General features: G+C 45.3%; 1 protein-coding gene across 1 annotated transcript in view; it reads right to left on the bottom strand.

Annotated features, from left to right (window-relative positions):
• Window positions 1-8,049: 8,049 nt before the first annotated feature.
• Window positions 8,050-19,852, bottom strand: part of LOC142898560 (teneurin-2-like) — a gene marked incomplete at its 3' end in the record, with an annotated part of 54,387 nt that continues 42,584 nt past the window's right edge. The window contains exons 3-4 of the mRNA XM_076041537.1: window positions 14,943-15,236; window positions 8,050-8,161 (exon numbers count right to left, since the gene is read on the bottom strand). Coding sequence (XP_075897652.1) covers window positions 8,050-8,161; window positions 14,943-15,236 — 406 coding nt within the window. The remainder of the gene's footprint in view (window positions 8,162-14,942; window positions 15,237-19,852) is intronic.

Genomic DNA, 19,852 nt, shown 5'->3' with positions numbered 1-19,852 from the left:
AATGGAAACTATGCTATTGACACAGCATGTCCAGCTGGCTTGGTCGAGGACTATATGCCTCTGGTTGCCTGCCCAGCACCATCCCATGAGGAGATGCTCCTCAGTTTTGGACAGGCACTGGCTTCATAGTCCTTTTTATCAGTCCAGCCAGGCAAACTGTGTCAATGAGGATAATTCATAGCAATTCCAAGTCAATATGCATCATAAAAATTCCTTTGAAATCATACAAATCTTCAGTATGTTTCTGCAGTGATGAAAGGTGCGATCAGCAGGGGAATGTACACCCACAGACGAGGTCTAGCTTTTAAACTGGGGAAAGGGGGAGGAGATCATTTTTAAAAAAAAAATTTGAATTCATGTCTGAGTGAAAGAAGAAAAAACAGCCTGTCCAATGAGAGCTAATTATGCAAAACAGCTTCTCAAAGTTTAAAGCAATGCTGTGCTTCCGGCTGTAAAGAGCTAAGAGGAAGCTAGCGTCTTGCTGCCCGTTTGGGGCAACCCACTGGAACTGCAGAGCTGATTCGCATTTCAATCAGCCAATATTATTGGACTGTAAAAGAGAGTGGTGGTGAGAGGGGGGGGGGGGGCTTGGGTTGGTAAAACTCTGAATGGGGCGATGCCTGGTCACATTTCACTTTTCCTAGCAATGTGTCACATACGCTTCTACCAGTTTTTCTTTTGGTCTGATCCCCAGATAAACAGAGGCCGGCAAAGACTTGAACCTCGACATCATGCCACGCTTCACCGGGCTGTGCGGTAACCCCCGTGGCGCGGTGCTTCATTTGATGAGACGGCGTGAAGCACCAATCGATACGGATTAAAGTCTGTGAGGATCTCGCGCGCTAACGGCATGCGGGAGGATAACGTTTTAGGGCAGTGGACTGGATTTGGAATCGGTTTCCTTTTTGGGGAGGAAGAGGCGTTGAGGACGACACTGGCGTTAGACTTCAGACCGTCGCGGATGGGGGGAAAAACCAAACAGAAAGAAGTAACGTCTGTGCCACGCCCACCCAGTGCCACCTGCGGAGGACATCCATCGAGCTGCAAAGGGTGCAGCGCGGCAGGGAGCTGAATCAACAACTTACTGCACCTGCCCTGCCCAGACTAAGACACGCACACACACGCGCACAGATTCAGAGAACCTGGTGGGAGGCCTCAGCCCTCCTAAGGTATGGGTGGGCTTTCCACAGTGCTCTGCAGGAGGCCAGAGAAACATCCCGGTGCTTCCAGACAGTTGCAGAATGTTAATCCTCAGCCGGCTCCTCCGCTGCACTGTAACATGCCGATCAGGATTTTTAATTCTCCCTTTTCCTCCTTTCTCCACCTTTTCCAACCCGAATCCCACAGCCCCAACATTACACAAGCTCCGCCCTGCTCCTGTCAGGCACTTTTTTTTTTTAAAAAAACTCCATCCTCCTTAACATCTCTTGATCCCTCACTGAGCGACAGGAACTCACCCCCCCCTGTCTTGTCTTTTCCTGGGCCCGGCCCTCGCTATCAGCCTCGCATTGATCTTCTCATCACCGAGAAAACAAAACAACAATCAGCCTGTCATAATCACTCTGCTGGAGTAGGAGGTGGAGAAGGAGGAGAAGGAGGACGAGGAGGGGGAGGCGGAGGTGGCAGAAGAGGAGAAAGAGGAGGAGGAGGAGGAGGCACGGACCTCAGAGTGCCGCTTTGACGCGTTGTCATGGAGGCAGTGGAACAGCTAGCAGGCAGGGCAGCGCAGGGTAGATGTGTGCACGATGTGTTTTTTAAAATGAAAAAAACTAAACAAAGCAAAACAAAACACCGTGAAGGTTTTCTCAACTATTTCTAAAGGAATCTTTGCTTTTTATGATGGAAACGATTCACATTCCGGTCTTTATTTTGCACACTAGAACAATAAAGCCACAGCTGCCAGGAGCGCTCCATCTAAACTGCAGCGACTACGACTGAATGATATCTGGTCTCCTGCAGCCTCTCAGCGCTATTCACTCTGATTCGCTCCCATCAAAATTGCCCCGCCGCGGCTCCGGCTTTTTTTTTTTTTTTTTTTTTTAAACTACTCGTCCCGCGTGATGTTTCCTAAAGAGTCCATGTCTGCTAACTTCCAAACAATAAATGGAGTTTTTTTTTTTTGATCAGTCAGCAGTCTCCTCCAGACTGTTTGCGGTGCCGCGCTGTTTGCTCTGGCGCTTCTGCGTGAAACTTTTCACGATGTAAACTTTATGTCCTCAGACGCCTCATCATCTCTCACCATAGGCACATGGTGCTGATGTAGCGGAGGACGCGGCCAAGACACAGCATGAACAGATGAAAGGGTTTGCATAAACGGGCAAACAAACATATTTTCCTCCTTTTGATTGAATTCCATTTGGCGTAAACACAGAAACCATTAACCAGCAATTGCTGAAAAATAGTGAAAAAAAAATACAATCAAAACTTTAAAATGTTACAAAACTGCCGTCCTCATATTCACTAAGATCAAAGATTGGGGAAGATCAATCAAGTCGTTGGACCAACATCACAACATAAATCTACATTTCGCTGGGAAACATTACAGCTGCAGGAGAACAACTCTGTTCTTCTGGTCTGACTTTCATTCCGTCAAACCAGTTGCATGGCTTATAAATTCCAGGTATTGGCCAAAGAACAGAGGGTGAGGTATGAGTGAGAAACCAAACAAACACTTCAAAGAGCTCTTGTAATGCAAAGCATGTTTTTTTTTTTTTTTTTTTTTGCAAGATGCTTTTGTTGGTTATCTCCATCTGATATACTGCAGAACTAACTGGTCTATTTCGGAACAATCTAAAAATAAAAGGCTCCTTTCACTGGGTCTACATTGAATCAGCAGGTAGCTGAAGCCACCATATGTTTTAAATTAAGCCTTGATAGCAGATGCGTGGATGCCCAAGTCCTTCCGGACAGAAAAACGCAGACATCAGCACACCAACAGGCTTTTAATGACAAATTCAGATGCTGTGGCGGCGGCGAACGCTTTGCGCAGCCGTCGAGTGTCAGGATGCGAACATTTGCTCCCCAGCACTAAGCACCAAGGAGAGACGATTCCATTATGGGCTGGGATGAAATTCCAAAACAAACACGATCTGTGACGCCTTTTATGGCAATTAGACATACTGAGAACTACCTCGGGAGGAGAGTCTTTGGGCAAATTATCAGTAATGTGCCAAAATTACATGGGCAATGGCATTGCATATACAATGAAACATGCACCAGACATATGTCAAGAGTTAATTCGGTAGTCTTTGCAGATTACCGATGATTTGAAGCAAACAATCTATTGCAAATTGGATGAAATTGTTCTCAAACTGAATATGATATTCTTCTAAATGTGCACTAGACGTGCGCCTCACATCGAAGATGACATCATCACAGTCACTGTGCACATCGATACATTGTGAGTTCACATTGGTACTGTAAAACAAACAAACACATGATATCACTAATGACAAGGGTGGAGGATCACCAAAGTCATTAGAATCCCATCCTCGTCGTAATACGTTTATTCGCTAAGTCAATAAGGATTGAAAATGTTTGGACTCATTCTGTTTCATTTCAACTAACACGCTGCTGCTGCTGCTGCTGCTGCTGCAATCATTTGTTGGTTTACTCGACAGAGTCAGTCACACAGCTGGATATGATTCAACTACTGAGCTTCAAAATGAAAATCACAATCCCCAAGTAGTAAACAGGAGTAGCAGTGGCGGGCTGTGCATTTCATGCCGAGGCCATCATTGACGTCATATTTAGTCCCTCAATATGACACTATGGCTTGAGGATCCATAGAGAATCACACCTAGACATTACATCACCTCCAAATAGGTGACCTAGTTGAGCAAAACGTAGTTTCCAGAGCGTTTAAATCATCATTAAGACTAAGTAACTGAAGCCACTGATACTGTCAAAACTTACAAAAAAAAAAGGCGATACTGAGAGATTCCTCAACAAAGTTTTAATTAGTCCACCAAAACTAAACTCTGTCCAATAAACTGCGCATTGTCGCCGCTGCATATGACAGACCAATGAGACAATAACAAAACAAATTATTAAAATTTTAAAACATTAAACAATTGAACACGTTGCCGAAGCTGCTGCGCCAATGTGCCACGGTCTTTGGGTTTTAAATTGCAGATGATTCGGCAACTAAACCTTCATATTCTGCTGCAGCCGTCGTGGGTTCGCCGTGGTGGCCACCACAACTCCAGGATGAGTTAAGTCTTAGAGGTCCTCAGTGCTCATCCAATCACAGGACGCGTATGTGTGAAGTTCAGCGTAAAGCCAGCTAGCTGGCTTTGGCATCCGATATTTGAGATCTGATTGGCTATCGCAACTGACCAAGGTCCGTTCGCTTAGCGGACAGGAGCCTGCAAAGTCGGTTCCGCTGGCCTACGGCAGATCAAGCTGGCTGAAATATGATTGGATAAAAACTCTACTGTAATATATGACAATGGAAACAACGCAACAAAGTGGATGTTATATGATGTGAAAAGAACAAGACTATGGAGAATAACTTTATTATCCTATTTACGGGAAAATGTACTTTTCCAAGTATGGATAGGCCAGCAGAGGAGGCCAAGCTGGCACTGATGGCCAGAGCAATCAAATAAAGTGTTGACAGAACCTTGAACGTATTATGGGTAGCCTATTTAGCAAAGAGGTGCCCAATGTGTAGATCACCTGGTCAATACCAGATTGCTAAACAAACTGTTGAGATAAATGGAGGTCCATACTTCTGAAACGGTCACTTCAAAAGTAGCTGACAGGTTGGCAAAGTGTTGGCAGACCTGATTAAGCACATATATCCACTGCCAACATTACCCTCTACGTAGTGCATAAAATCTGCATGCATTCATGTTGAAATATGGACACTTCCACATGCTTCACTTGGATTTTCCTTGGATGTTTTTAACTGGATCTCAGCCTTTTTGGAGTTGGTTACATACAAGCAGACACAACCTATAGCAATTATTTCACAGCGTGGTCCTTTAATTCTCTCAACGCCTATTTATTTCTCCTTTCCATGCCGAAATAAAATTTAGGAATCCATTCAAGATCCCCATGACACTGAAAATGTAATTATTCCAAATATGAAAGACTGCTTTAATAATTGCCTAATTTCTGAAATAAGAGCTTTTAGTTTGAGCCGTTCTGCATATGTGCAGTCTCACTTTTGGTATTTATAGGCCTATATTCTCTACATTAGTGTCAGCGATGAATTGACAGTTTCATATTCTGTAAAATACTTTGAAAATTAAAACAAAAACTTTACTTTTTGTTCCCTTTTTATCTCTCACTTTTTCTTTCTTTTTTCCTACAGTAAAAGCTTGGAAAAAAAAGCAATTTATAACAATTATTAACAATAATAGCTAAATGTATTGGAATAAATGTTGGGTTAAGATGTTGTTCCTTGCAGTCATGACACACTGTAACTCTTCTGTCTTGACAGAATATTTTAAGACTTTCATTCCTGATGAAGACTGAATATTTGCCTTGCAGAAACCAAGGAAACTGTTCATCTCAGACAATATATTTCTAAATCAGTTTGCGACAGAGAGTAATGAATAGGGCCGAGACGAAAATTAACATCTGTAAATATCAGATCCAATAACTTTGCCTCATATAAGAGTTCTGATTTCAGCAGAAGAGCAAAAGTTAAGTTGCATTCAAGTATTTCCAATGATTAATAAAGTTGCCTGTATGTACAGCATTCATTGAAGAGACAGAACGTGGACTTGAGCAGGTTTTTCGCTCGCTGTCTTAACTCCGGCAACTGCTTTGTATCCAGACCATGAACAAATGGTGACTCGGCCAGACAGCTGATCAGGTGCGGCCCGTCTTCCGTGTTTACTTCTTGAGTCAAGAAGGGAAATCACAGGAGACAGAGTGCTGTTATTCTAAACCTCATCGCAAGTGGCCTGCGGTTGTATGCATGACCTCCAGTCTGATATTTGCGTTTATAGCGACGCCAGTTCTCAAAACTTTTCTCAGGTCTCAGGTCTGGCCGAAAGCAATGGAAGTGAGGCTTGTTGTTTGTGTGGCTAATAAGTTATTTCCTTCCACTAACCGAGAAACAGCTGCTCATTTCATTTATATTCCCAATCCAAATAAAAGGGTCAGTCCAAAGTTCATCCCGGATCAAACTTTTGGTTGCCAACGTCTGCATCTGCCTGCAGCAGCCAATCACAATCTCTTGTTGTCCGCATAGTAACAAATACACAGAGAACTACACAAGATGGGAGAGAGATGCTGATGCATTTTTTTCCTTAATTGTTCCAATACCAAGTAATTATTGGAAAAATATTGTTGATACAGCTAATAATACTGACACATCCACACACACTCTTTTATTTTCTACTTCTACCATGACGTGCAGAACATACGGAACATTTCTATATGCTGCTCCCCTCTGCTGAGTCAAACGCGACAAAAGAGCAACGTGTGGAGTGGAGTGAGGAGGGGCAAAGTGTGCAATGCAAGACTCGACAGCGGCACCATTTTCCTGGACATGGCTATTATGTGGCAGAACTGGGGCAGCTATCGATCCAAACCCCCTAGTATCGATCTGATACTGATACTAATGGTGGGGTCGATGTTATTGATGTGTGGGCCGACTGACGACTCAATGCCACGCAAACTGCACAATTCCGCTGTATTTTGGTACATGTGACAATAAAGGGCCATTCTATTCTATTCTATTGTAAAGTGGTCAAACTCCACCAACGTACAAGGTGAACTTCACAATTCAACGTCGCACAATTACTCCTGTTATGTTACTCAAGGCTGCTGGTTTTTACTGATGCCTCGGTTGGATTCGGTGTGAATTAGCAACATTGGTGACGTGGGGTGATCCATGACGGTGGAAGTCGCTCTACAAGAGGTAATCCCTCACGCCATAATGAAAATTGCTGGTTGTGCCACGATTAGCTGACAAACATGCTCCCTTTAGTTTTACTAGAACTGGTTGGAAGGCAAAAGTGGTTTAGTTTTAAACATGAATCTGACTACAAATATTCACTATTCCCTTGGCGATCGATGTTACTAATTTAGCAGAAAGAAAAAAAATGCTAGTTGGCTTTTAACTGATGCATGTATTGAATACCTGTCCACTATATTCCAAGCGCTGTTCCCGTGTGTGTCGGCTTTGTAGAAAGACGGTACCGACTATTCCTTGCAACTGTAAAAGGGTCAAACGAAGTGGAGGGTGTGTGTATATTTATGCAAATGAGTGTTACTTCTCCCCCTGCGGCTGTGCAAAGCAATACGACTCGTCCTTTCCATTCAAAATGCACTTCAATGATTGTTTTAAGATTCTGCCCTAGACAACTTATACACTATTATCCCTTTATCTCCTCTTTTCGCCACATACATAAACATTTGCTTTTCGTCTTCCTGTGTATCCAGTGGTCATTACAACCTGCTGTCAAGCACAACGTTCAGACAAGTCGACTCGGGGACACCGGTAAATACGGCTGATGGCGTAGCAGTGAGGAAGGGGGAGGAGCTGGTGGGCGTGTGCTTATGCAAAGCGAGGTGGCGAGGAGGGGCGGGGGTGGGACCCCTCTTGGGAAATCTTCTCCGATCAAGTGCAAAGAGATTAAGTAGTTGGATGTGTGCTAATGAACATGAGATCATAATAATAGGGAGCTCGTAACCGTAGATGAGGCATGTGAAAACGAGAGGCCGCCATGGCCTGGATCGGATAAGACACAGGGGTAATGTACAGAAACTGATTGTTTTTACCGTCCCGGCCCGCACTTCAGCTCCAGATGCCCAGCCAACTTCTATCAACGGAGCGAGGAGACGTTTAAGGGTGCGCTAAGTGAAGATGTGGGTACAACAGCAATTACAGTAACGCCGACGTCTCGAGCGCAAGTCTTTGGTCTGACTCACACCCGGCGCTCTGCTCTCCCAGCCGGAGCCCAGTTAGGAGCCATTATGTCGTGCGCGACTGACCTTATTTTTTTTTTCTTTTCGCAGAAACATCAACCCACAGACAAAAAAAAGGCGTACATACAAGCACAAAGGCACATCAAAACACAATCACACAGAGGCAGACGGGTCCATTGTGGGCCCAGTAATCTAGAGGACACAATCAGATGTGACTTACTGATTACATAGTCTCCAAAGGGATCCTCATCCTCCTCATCATCTAGGTAAGCTGTGGGGGGGGGGGGGGGGGGGGGAGATGGAGAAGAAGAAGGAGGAGGAGGAGGAGGAGGAATTCGGGCGGGAAAAAAAAGAAAGAGGGGAGAAAAAAAAAGAAACAAAACAAAACAAGGATTATGACAAATCAAGATAGGAAGCATGGGTTCAAAATCAAAACAGACACACTGGATGCTTTAACCAAAGGCAAACTCATAAAATGGACATGGTGGGTGATGATAACAATGGAAAGGATACAAACAAAAGTGAACACCGTCTCTGATTCCTTTTTTATTGCCAGAGGTGCCGTGTTTACGCTCGTTCCTCCTGGTTTGGGTCTTTGTCAGGAGGCGAAGCTCCTCGGCCATTAGAATAAAAGTGTCCTCGGCACCGTGCAAAGGGGGGAAATATGACTCATAATGGCCTGGAGGACTCACCGGCCATCTTCACTTCTTCTTATCCACCTCTCCCACACCCCTCCGCTCCCCCTACTCTCTCTCGCTCTCTCTGTCTCCAGCAGGTTCTGGATATGGCACGAGAGGCCATTACGGCTAACTGAATTCCCTATTAGGGCGGCAGCATATTCGCCAGTAAGTTAGAAAATCCGACAGCAGCGACGCAGCAGTCTCCGACCCAGTGACTCAGCCTCACCCAGTAATGACGTTGCAATATGGCCGGGGTTTGTTTTTTTTCATTTCAGGGAAACGACTTACACTCTGTACAACACTTAAAAAAAAAAATTCTTCATAGATTTTCCTTGAAAAAAAAAAAAAAAGAAAACGCCTCTCATCTCGTCTTTTCCACCTCTGCAACATTTTCAACTTTGCCTCTCTATCACTTTTCACTCTCCCGCGTCTTTAATGTGAGTTACCGTCCATCTGCTGTGATCAATATTAAACAGCGCTCTTATTCCTCTGCCTGCCTGACTGCCTGCGTGCACACCTGTCTTCCTGTGTGCATTTTGTCTGCGTGCTTGTCTGCCTCTATACGCCAACATGAACCTGCATCGTACAATAGTCCCTATTGAGTCACTCCGAGGAGCCTGCGAGTGTTTACGTGTTTCTTTTTATTCAGCACCGCGCCCCCTGCGAAGGCGTGAGCGTGTATGAGCGCTGTGTCCAGTATGTTGAGCAGGGCCAATCTTTATTGATCGTGACTGCGAGGCATTTTTCAAAAGCGAGGGGCTAAAACCTCAAGAGGGGCCCATATGGACATACGCGCTTACGTGCGGCTATGCAAGTGTGCGTGTCCATCGCAAGTTTATTCATCCCAGCACGTGCTGTTCCGCGCTGCATGGATAAAAAGTCCTTGAACCAGTGGGTGAAATATGGAGTCTCCGATGCCCGCGCACACACTCGCTAGCACGCACGCGCGCGCGCTAGCATGCGCACACACTCGCAAGCACGCGCACGCACTCACATTCTGCGTGTTTGTGAAAGCGAGCTGTCAGTGCTGCTCTCGCACACCATTCATCACTGGCCACTAATTCTGTTAGACCATTGTCGGGCTTTTCGCACCCCACGTTGCTCTCTGAAAACTCAATCAGAGGCTAATGCCCCCCAACCTTTCTAACACGCGGCCGTACACTCTCAGTTTTCGAGCTCACACACACTTACGGAGACCCTGAGGGGACAGCGGAGGTCTTGGGGGACCTCGGCAGTCCGACTCTATAAGTGTTGGTGGAATTTGATAGGCCGGAGCTGCCTGGACCAGGTTACTGGCACTGTGAGTGGCCGTGATGGGAAGAGAAACAAACAAAAAACAAAAACAACCGCAACATACTTGTACAGTTACTTGTGATACGTAATTACAATGTACGCTCCAAAGTATAAGTATGCTTTTGCGCAGAAATGAAAATAATCATAATTTAACATTATCTTTATTTACCTTGATTGCAAGAAACTCCCTAGGCGAGCGGGTTCTGAATGTTTAAGAAAGTGTCTGATTTGAACACGGCTGATTTATGATTTGCATGGTCCACTAAAAAAAGAAAGAAAAAAAAAGAAAGAAAAATCTAAGAAAAAATGAGGGGAATGTTGGTGCAGGCACTTTGCCACCTGTGCTTGTAAATTTGATGAGTTAATCAAGAATCACTTTGCTTTTGTAAAGTGTAATTACAGTTTTGGTTAGCAGGAAAAGAAAAAGAACAAGAAAAGGGGAAAAGAATTTGACAGCTGTTTTAAGGGGGCGTGAAAAGAATTCATTTCCGTGTTAAAAATATGCAAACAAACCATAAGTTTTAAGAAAATGCATTGAATTACATAACAGCGTTTAGGGGCGAGGAAAACAAGCACTGGGCGTGCCCACACATACCACAGTCTAAGATATAGGCTATATGGGTATATAGGTTAGAGTCTATTTACAGGCCTTTTCTACCAAATAATATATCCCGTCACGTTTGTCAAAACAGTATTTGAAGGTTAAGTTGAGGCGACTGGACTGGTTTTGGTGTCTTGGAGATGATTCGCCTCTAATCTGAACAGCTTCTTCACTTCTGAAAAAAAAGAAAGAGGTTGGCGAGTCCCACATATCAAACAACAGCAAAAACTTGGAGGTGGTTGTAGAAGTGTTTACTCTGCCGATCAGCAAATGTGTTTACTGATAGGCTACCCAAGGCAGTTACACTGGTAACCCCAAGAGTGTTTTGTCCTTTGGATTGACCAGCCTTTGCCTGAAGGAGGCTGCCAGGTCTGAAATGGTGCTTAGAAACATAAGGGACAACAATGTATTTCCTCCTATTGTCTGGTGGATATTAGATCTTCATCCTTCCTTCCCTTGGTTGACTTAAAGGCCCAGGTAGGACAGCCATAGACTAGACTAGACTTAGACTTTCTTTTAGGTTATCCAGGTGGATCTAAAGGCCCTTCAGGACCATCTCTGACTTTTTTCTCCACCTTGGTGGTTAAATACATGGGACTCTCCAACCATTGCTTTTCAGAGCTGAAGAAACCTTTTGGCGAAAGGTCTTCTAAACATCAAAACCAGTCCAGTTGCCTTAAGTTCATCCTCAAGCACTACGATGAGAGAGAACCTTCACAGGCATCAGATGAACTCGCAGGCCGTGGGGCCGTGTGGGAGTACCTTATCTTCTTGTGAGAATGATGGGATTGGTTGCGCTCCTACTGCGGCAGCCGCAATAAATCCCTGTTTATAAAGTTGACCATATTTGTAAACCCAGGATTTATTAACGTGGAGCCTAATTAAACTCAGCCTGTTTTCTAAACAGGCAGGGATTTAACAGACGCTCACAAAAAACGAGAGGCAGAGGGGGCCGGGTGGCGACCGCATGTTCTGCGACGCCGCGGTGCCTTTTAAAAGGCGTCAGACCTTGAACTTCTTTCATCTCGTGCAAACTTTAATCGCTCAGCGCTCGTCCAATCACTGCAGTTTGGATGCAGCAAACAGGCACCGCTGGATGGGGTGGGGGGGCACAGAATTTACAGTGTGCCTCTCGTCCCCTCCTGCCTGTGTTTCCAGACGGAAGTTTTACGAGGCAGGGCGCAGTGCGACGGTAAATCTCTTCCTCCACTTTGCCAAAATGAATTCTCCCCCAATGCCGCCGCACTAATCCTGCATTTGTTTGTCTCGCTGTGTCATTTGTGCAGACCAAACTTGTCGCGGTTCTGCCAAGTCAACGTTCTAGTCTCTTTATTTTAACAGTGTCTGGAAGGGCCAATAAAAAGGGAGTGTTTTTATTCAATATTAGACAATAAAAGCAGGATGTAAAATTACTTTGAGGACCCAGAGTTGCTTTGAGGAAACTCATTTAAAAGGCTTGCACACTTTTTTGGTAATTGGTATTTAGCAGTAAATGAAAAAAACAAAACAAAAACAAAACAAAAACAAAACAAAAACAAATGGAAGCAGTCTGATACCGATCAACAGATTCCACCAGCCTACAGTGGAAAACACAACAGAAATGTGCTTTATCGTTTTATTTTTTTATTATAATTGACATAATGATTCAGATCTGGTTGCCGGAGTTGTTGCATTTTAACAGCATTATTTTCACATATAAAGTTGATCTTTGTATTTTCGATGAGATGTATGGATGCAAAGTTTTTTTTTCCACTCCCCACGCAGTGTGAGAACTGTTGGATGTACACTGGGTTATAATTGTGTTGGGGCTAGCAAAGGAACTGCGCAGCGTGACAAACGCTGGCAATTTGTCTCGAGGATCACACTCCTTAATACGTTATTGACCTGGTTTATGTTTTGTTGATTTTGAAGAAAATTTCTGCTCCCCCAATCAAAAGTACTTGCACGATCAATGCACTGCTTTTTAAAATGCACATGTATTTTAGGCCTCATCCTATTCTAAAATATAACATTTGGAAACTATACTAATTATTAATTACATATTTTGTATGTATGTATGTATGCATGTATGTATGTTATTATTATTATTACTACAACAACAACAACAACAACAACACAGACAGACACAAAGCACTTTAAAGCGACTGACATGTCTGTCATCACCTTCCAGGGGTTTTCTATTTTGGTAGTGAGCTGCGCAATAGGGCACGAGTCGACATTCATCCACATGTCTTCTCCTGGCCTGAAGGGGAGACGGAGCCCCTCAAACTGACACCTGTCAGTCACGCAGGCGGAGCTTCACCGACAGGTGCATAACAACGGATGGTGAGCGGCGGTGCAGCATAAGCAAAGAGGCAACAGAAGAGGATGCTTGAAAGATAAAGAAGAGAGAGTGGGCGGGTGGGTGGGGTCGTGGGGGGCGGGGGGAGGGTGGATGGGTGAGGAGTAGCAAAAGGAGGTGAGACTTCTGAAGCTTGTTAGAGACGCCGGGAGATGAGAGCGCCGCGGCGCGCTGTTTGGTGTTTTTAGCACGTCACCGTTCTTTTTGATTTGTTAGCATGTGTTTATGATGTTGCGGCCCTGCCTGCTTCTGTCTATCTCTATTATTAGACCCTCAGATCCTCCCCTGGCTGTTTCCACACTCCCGTTGCTCCTGTTTCGCACCTACATGTGCGCAACGCAGGAGTTTGGGCTCGGCGCGCTCTCACACCCATAGAGCATGCTAAAAAAATTAATAAATAAAAAAATCTCAATTATTGGAAAGAACGTAGGCAACACCGGCATCTTAGACTTTCAAATTTCAGCAGCCACACAGCTTGGGGGGTGGAGAGGTGTAGGAGGGGTTGGAGGGGTAGTGCCACCCTCTGTTCGGTCCTGATGGGAGTGAAATCTTTGCCCGGGGTGCTTTGAAGTGTGACATGTCTCCACAATCAGATGTTCCATTTTGGGTTGTGAACAAACGGCAAGAATTCCACATTCAAGGCAAAACTAAGTAAGTCAGCGAGTGACTCGATCAGACACACGCCTGGTCGTTTCACTGGGTTTGCAGCGCTACCTGTGATCTCCTGTGGCAGCAATGGAGAAAAAGAAGAAGAAGAAGAAGAAGAAGAAGAAGAAGACCGACCTAAACGTCTGGTCTCTAAAACACTGCCGACGGTGTCAGAAGACGGTTACTGCTCCTGCGAAAGGCTTCGTGAAAAGGTAGGCTTTTGATGTCCCTGCATTAAATTTCCTGGACTTTGATGTGACATTTGTTCTGCACAGTCGTCAATATAAATTCCTCCGTCGGACAAAAAAAAAAGGGGAAAAAAAGAAAAAAAAAAAAAAAGCACATCCAGAAATGGCACAAGTCCCTCTCTGGAAACTGACGACAAACAAAACCGCTTTTGATCTCTTCAACGGTCGCTGACATCATACTGCAGGCGAGTGATTATCGCAGTGCAGCGCTGGATTAAGAAGCTGAAGCCGAGGCCCGTGAACGGCGGTGACAGCGCCGCTCAGCGCCGCTCCCCTCGCCCTGAGACAGCACGAGCAGGCAGCGGCGTCTGCAGCTGATATCTGCGGCTGCAAGATTAGCTCGGTAATTAACCACAAAGCAATTATCGGGTGATGGGGATGTGAGGCGCGTCTCGGGGAAGGTGTTTCATGACGTGTTTAATAGGTGTTGAGTAGTTTGATCAGTCGGCAGAAGTTGTTTCTGATTCGGGGGCCCGCAGTCCAACGGAAGGTTGATCTGGAGCTGATACATGCAGCTGCCGCGAATGCAATTAATTAGATTGTTGCTTCTCTTTCCATCCACTTTTCATTAACCTCCATTGACACCTCTGCTGAAGCTTGTGCACATTTTTTTTTTTTTTTATAGCTGTGCCAGGATTAACAAGGAAATGGGAAGCTGGCAATAAACAAAGTTTCCAGGGGATTTAGATAGCCTCTATGATCATTATACACACACACACTGGCACGGATATTCAAAAGGGAGTCTTTGAAAAAAATAAAGGTTAGTGCCCGTGTTGGATCAGGAGGAAATAAAATGGTCTGGTGTAGGCCCCCCACCTTTCATCCCCCCGCCAAAAAAAAAATCTAAAGGACTTTTTTTGATGACAGACAGACCATTGGTGAGATCTCAGCAGATAAGTGGGGAAGGAGGGGAGAGTTTAGAGGGTTCTGGCTAAGTGCTATTGATTAAAACAGGGATTGCTCCCCGGGGGGCCCCAAGTACCGTTCCTCAGATCAGAAACAGGCTTGATCCATAAATCCAAACCGCTTTGCCATTCATATAATGGCCATCTCTTTGATGACCGTTTTTAACATTTAAAAAAATATCGACAGATGTGTGTAGCAGATTCTCACTATAAGGACCCCACTCAAGATTGACCGGATTACAATACCAGTCTGATAGATCCTCTCCTTCTCATCTTGGCAGTCTCAATGACACTTTCTCCACAGATTTATGTAGCCACTCAGTTACAGACTCCTACCTGATTCGTCATCAGACTTGTTGTCGTTGTCCGAGTCAGTGAGCGTGAGCGCCGAGTTCTCGTGACTGGACACTCCGGAGCTGCGGCGGGACTTGACCCTCCCTTGTCCGGCCCACAGCTGGATGGCTCGCTCTGGGGACAGCGGGCCCTCGGGGTCCGAGTCGGCATCGGAGCCGGCGCTCAGGGAGTAACCCCGCTGGAGGAGGCCGAGGTCGGGGCAGTAGGGGACGGCAGCCGGGTGCGGAGCAGGAGTCGGCTCACACACCCCCAGCTCGGCCAGGGTGAAGTTCCCCCCTGTGGAAGAGACAGTGGGGCGAGTGAGAATCTGGGGTTGCCAAACATTTCAACAAGGTCTGTACGCCAGATGGGAATTACTGAAGTATCTTATCAGCGGCTTACCATTATTACATACCATTATATAAATCTTAAGGAAAAATTACTGGACAACTGAAGTCAATTATGGCTGCAATTGTTTCTGTTGTCGACTAATCTATTTATTATTTTTTCGATTAGTCACGATTATCTTCTTTATTTTCACCACCTATTTTGGATTTCTTTGTCACCTAACTTGCTTAAATCTTCACACCCGTGTTACTGTTGTGCTCTGACAGGCAGCATACGTTTTCAAACAATATATATCAAAAATAATGACACACAAAGCATGTATTTGTGACATAGTTGTTATATGTTTCAAGGTAAAATATCATGGGTAAATTAATTCACGATTTAAAGGTTACGTGCACCGTTGATTAGTGATAAGTGAAAGTGTGACAATTCAGTATAAACACTAGTATTAACAGGGGCTGTAATTTACTTACTGCCGTAAAGTACGCTTTTACCTCAGTGAACTATCGTTCGATAAGCGACTACGAAATGACTATCCTCGGCGTTATTTGTCAACTCCTCTCTGTGGTGCGTGACGATACAGCGACTCCGGGGTGTTGGCGTTTAAAGTGTTCGAGTGTTGCCGTTGTGCTACCATGGATGCTAGGCTAGCTTCAGAGTTAGCACCTAACGTGTTTCTTTGCTTCATTTTTTTTTTTTTTTGTGAAATATTCCTAAACTTTAGAAACTTTGGGTCGGAATTTCCGAGCCTTTTCAGAGAAGAAGTCGTTCTTCTTCTCTGTTTTTTTTGTTGCAGGGTGTAAACATTGAGCGACACTGCCACCATCAGCGCTCAGTACTGCACTGCAGGTACAAATGAGCACGTAGCTGCTGAAGTGTGATTTTGTCATTCGGCAATTTACAATAACAATAACACGACGCGTCGACGCTTCAATTTTCGCGTCAACGAATTTATGTCATCGACGTAATCGACTACGTCAGCTAATCGTTGCAGCCCTAAAGTGAATCGGCACCATTTGCAACAATAATGCATGACAATATTTCTGCATATTATAACCTAGAACTTTTTTTTTTTTTTTTTTTTGGTTTAGAAGTTTTTACATTAAAATAGCAGTATTAATATCCTGAATGTATATTTTATTTAACATAAGTAATTAATTTAACCAGGCAATGAAGGGATATACAACCCTACGTTATATGACTTATAATTGTTGATTGTATAGCGTACAGGAAACATTACTGTAGAAATGCGATAATTATCGTATGTCTGGCGATGCCGTCGCCTGCTGCAGGAGAAAAAAAACCAACAACTTGCTCTTCGCAGACGGAAGCTGCTCCGGCAATTAAACTGGAACGCAGCAAAACATACAACTCTGTGTCGCACGCTGGGTTCGGTTATGTTAATTAAGTGACACTCCCTCCTGGGGTGTTTCACACGGCGCCGGATTTGGTCTGAACGGCAGCCCGGAATAATTGAAAGCGGTAAAACCGAGGCACACAAATACACAAACAGGCACGCAAAGTGACGCATTCAGCAAACAAAGTGACAATCACGAGCCGAGGGGCACGACAATTATCAAACTACGGAGGTGGAGGGCGAGAATTGCTCTTTGTTTTGTGTGGCGGGTGGGCAGGCGGGAAGTAAGGGGGGATGGGTTGGGGGCATGGGGGTGGGGTGGAGTTGACGCAGCATGAATCAGGCCACGACTGCAAAGCGGGCAACTGGAGGAGCTGGAGTACAAGAGGCCTGCAGGTCTGACGGCGCTGCTTCAGAAGGTCCGCCTCCGTGTTGCGTTGCTTTTCCTACAGCGTCGCATTGGCATTCATGAGATGTTGATGCGAGATCAAAGAGCTGTTCACTTGAGACCTCTCGGGCTGTAATGGAGCTGCTTTTCCTGCCTTCTGGATTTGATCGTCTCCCCACCTAGTTACCATCGCGCACCCGATCCTGCTGCTGCAGTCTGCTGTGGCACCGGCCCCGATGAACCCCACCCACCACCTTAAGACAAACCATCTTGTCACATCCAAAATAAATATATAAAATTATCCAAATTAAAGCACATCAAAGGAGATCAATAAACAGTGCTGCAGCCCAATTAAATCCGAGCTGAGGAAAAGCAATTAAGGAAAAAGGCATGCTCAACCAATTTATTCTCCATACTAATTAAAAGAGTATTGTGGATGCAATCGCTCACCATCAGCTGTTGGGGTAAAGGGATCGGGAGGGGCAAAATAGTTGCGATTCACTTCATTAGCAGTGTGCGGAGGGGAAGGGGAAGGGGTTGGGGAGGGAAGGAAGCGGCGAGCAGAGACAGGTCCACGTGGCGGCAGCGGCGGCGGCGGCAGGGAACAGCGCAGCTGCGCGGCTGAGTTTAACTGTGACTCATCAAGCGTAGGGGACGCAATCAGACGAAGGGGAATTAAACAGATGAAAATCGGCCCGCCACATTCTTCGCAGGCTGCTCCTCACGGAGCTGCGCCGGGAGCAACGAGGGGGGAGATGGTCGGACCTGAGAGGAAAGCGAGCTCGAGGGTGGTGGGGAAGGAGGGGGGTGGGGGGGTAGCGGCGGTGGTGGTGGTGGTGGTGAAGGGCTGGAGACGTCTGCTGCTCAGACAAACAGATGGAGCGGACTAGACGGCAGAGGCCAGCTAATAACTCCACAGGTGGTCACAGCTTCTCCACTACGGTTTGCCGGGCAGCAAACCAGCTACAGAGGTTGTGCAGGCTCTACAAGGCACCGGGGGGGACGTTACCGTTCCACGTCCTCTTGGCTTCCCTCTCTTTTCCTCCCACTTTTTATAAAGAGGCAACGGCGGCAGCAAAAAAAAAAAAAGAAAAAGAAAAAAAAATATTTCTTTACAATACATTAAAAAGGGGTGGGGGGGTGGGGTGTGGGGCATTTAAGATCTACTATGCTATCGCACCACAGAACTACACGGCGCTACATCTCTACCACAGAATCTATAGCTGGAGCCGTTTGACTCGTCCGTCCGTACCTGAGATGAAGTATCGCAGCAGCACGGGGGAGAACTCCAGCAGGCCTGAGAGAGTGGAGCACATGCATTTTTTTTTTTTATCAGCAGTCAGCAAATCACGTCGGACTGCAAGGCTAGCAAGAGAGCCATCTAGTCCACAATCACATTTAGGGTTAGCCTTTATGCAAATCATCACGCTACACCACAAAAGAAGAGAAGAAGTGGGCCACGAACGAGTCTGCTGCTCCAAAAAAGAAAAAGAAAAAGAAAACGCAGCAAAGAGAGATCTGCAAAAAAACATGAAAGCGTGTGTGCATTTATGAAAGTGTGTGTGTGTGTCTCTCTGTGTGTGTGTCTCTCTGTGAGTGTGTTACATCCCAAAGGCCACCACTCAGTACAATTAACATCCCATAACCAGTGATTACACATGCAAAAATCCAATCACCCCTTATCAGCATCAGCGGCAGACACACACCCGCAGCCTTCCTCAAAGAAAGACAGATCGGCGCTCGGAGCCGCGGCAGACGTGGAAATCCATCTCAGTTATTCCACAAATAGGGGACCAATCGCATGTTTGCAGCGCGCTATTATGACAGATGTGGCGGCAAAAGTGACCCCTCATTTTTTTTTTAATCCGATTGATGTCTCTCCCTATGCACTCTGCTGTCACGGTTCCACTTGTGATGCACAGAAGGGGAAAAAAAAAAGTGCATTTTGAACCTTGAGTAGCTTGAGGAAGCCACCCAGGGCGCTAGCACCTCTTACTTTTCACCATGGTTACTGATCGGTCAGCTGTACATTGAGCACCAAAGTGAGAGTTGTTTTTGGGGCAACACGCAACACAGCCTTAAGACGCTGCTTGAATTCTGTCCTATAAAATAAAAAATGCCAGGCAAGACAGATGGAGAGAAGAGATGGACAAAATTAAGAGTAACACAGTGGTGCAGTGCACAGCCACACACCTAGAAAGGCCTGGAGTTTGCATGTTCTTTGATGGAACTTGGGAACTCTAAATGGTTGTAGGAGTGATTTTAAGTTTTTTTTAATTTTATTTATTTTTTTGCAATCCACCAAAGCAGGCTGCATAAAACCAGCGGGGCTTGAGTGGGGGAGTGGCAATAGAAAACAAATTGAAACGATAAAGAAAAGAGTCGTTCAAACGATCTTCAGTGTTCACATGCGCAAGCCAGAGGGAAAAGCCAAGAACACTGGATTATTGAAAACAGAAAATGAAGAAAATGCCCCAACTGGTTGACTGAAGGGGAAAAATCTATGATGATGATGAAATGTCGAGATATTACTTGAAACAAAGAAATATAAATAAAAGAGAAAATGATGAAAAACATGTGCGCAAGAGAAAAGTTGGCAATATGCATGAGTGAGTGTTGCTGTGTGTGTGTGCGCGCGTCCGCAGTGAGCAGTGTGTGTTGAGGGGGAGAAGAGCAGAGAAATACGTTTACCATCAAGTGGTGCTGAGACCTTGAGATGCCTTCAAACAGCTGAAGCACCTCGTGTGTTTGAATTCACGGTTTGAATAAGGAAGCTATAACGCACTGCCCTGTTCATCAAATCAATGTACATCATATCAA

Source organism: Nelusetta ayraudi, unplaced genomic scaffold, assembly GCF_046127955.1.
Source record: "Nelusetta ayraudi isolate G7.1 ecotype Tasmania unplaced genomic scaffold, CSIRO-AGI_Nayr_v1 ptg000068l, whole genome shotgun sequence".
In the NCBI taxonomy this organism is placed as follows: domain Eukaryota; kingdom Metazoa; phylum Chordata; class Actinopteri; order Tetraodontiformes; family Monacanthidae; genus Nelusetta; species Nelusetta ayraudi.
This window is presented reverse-complemented; position numbering and strand designations above follow the sequence as displayed.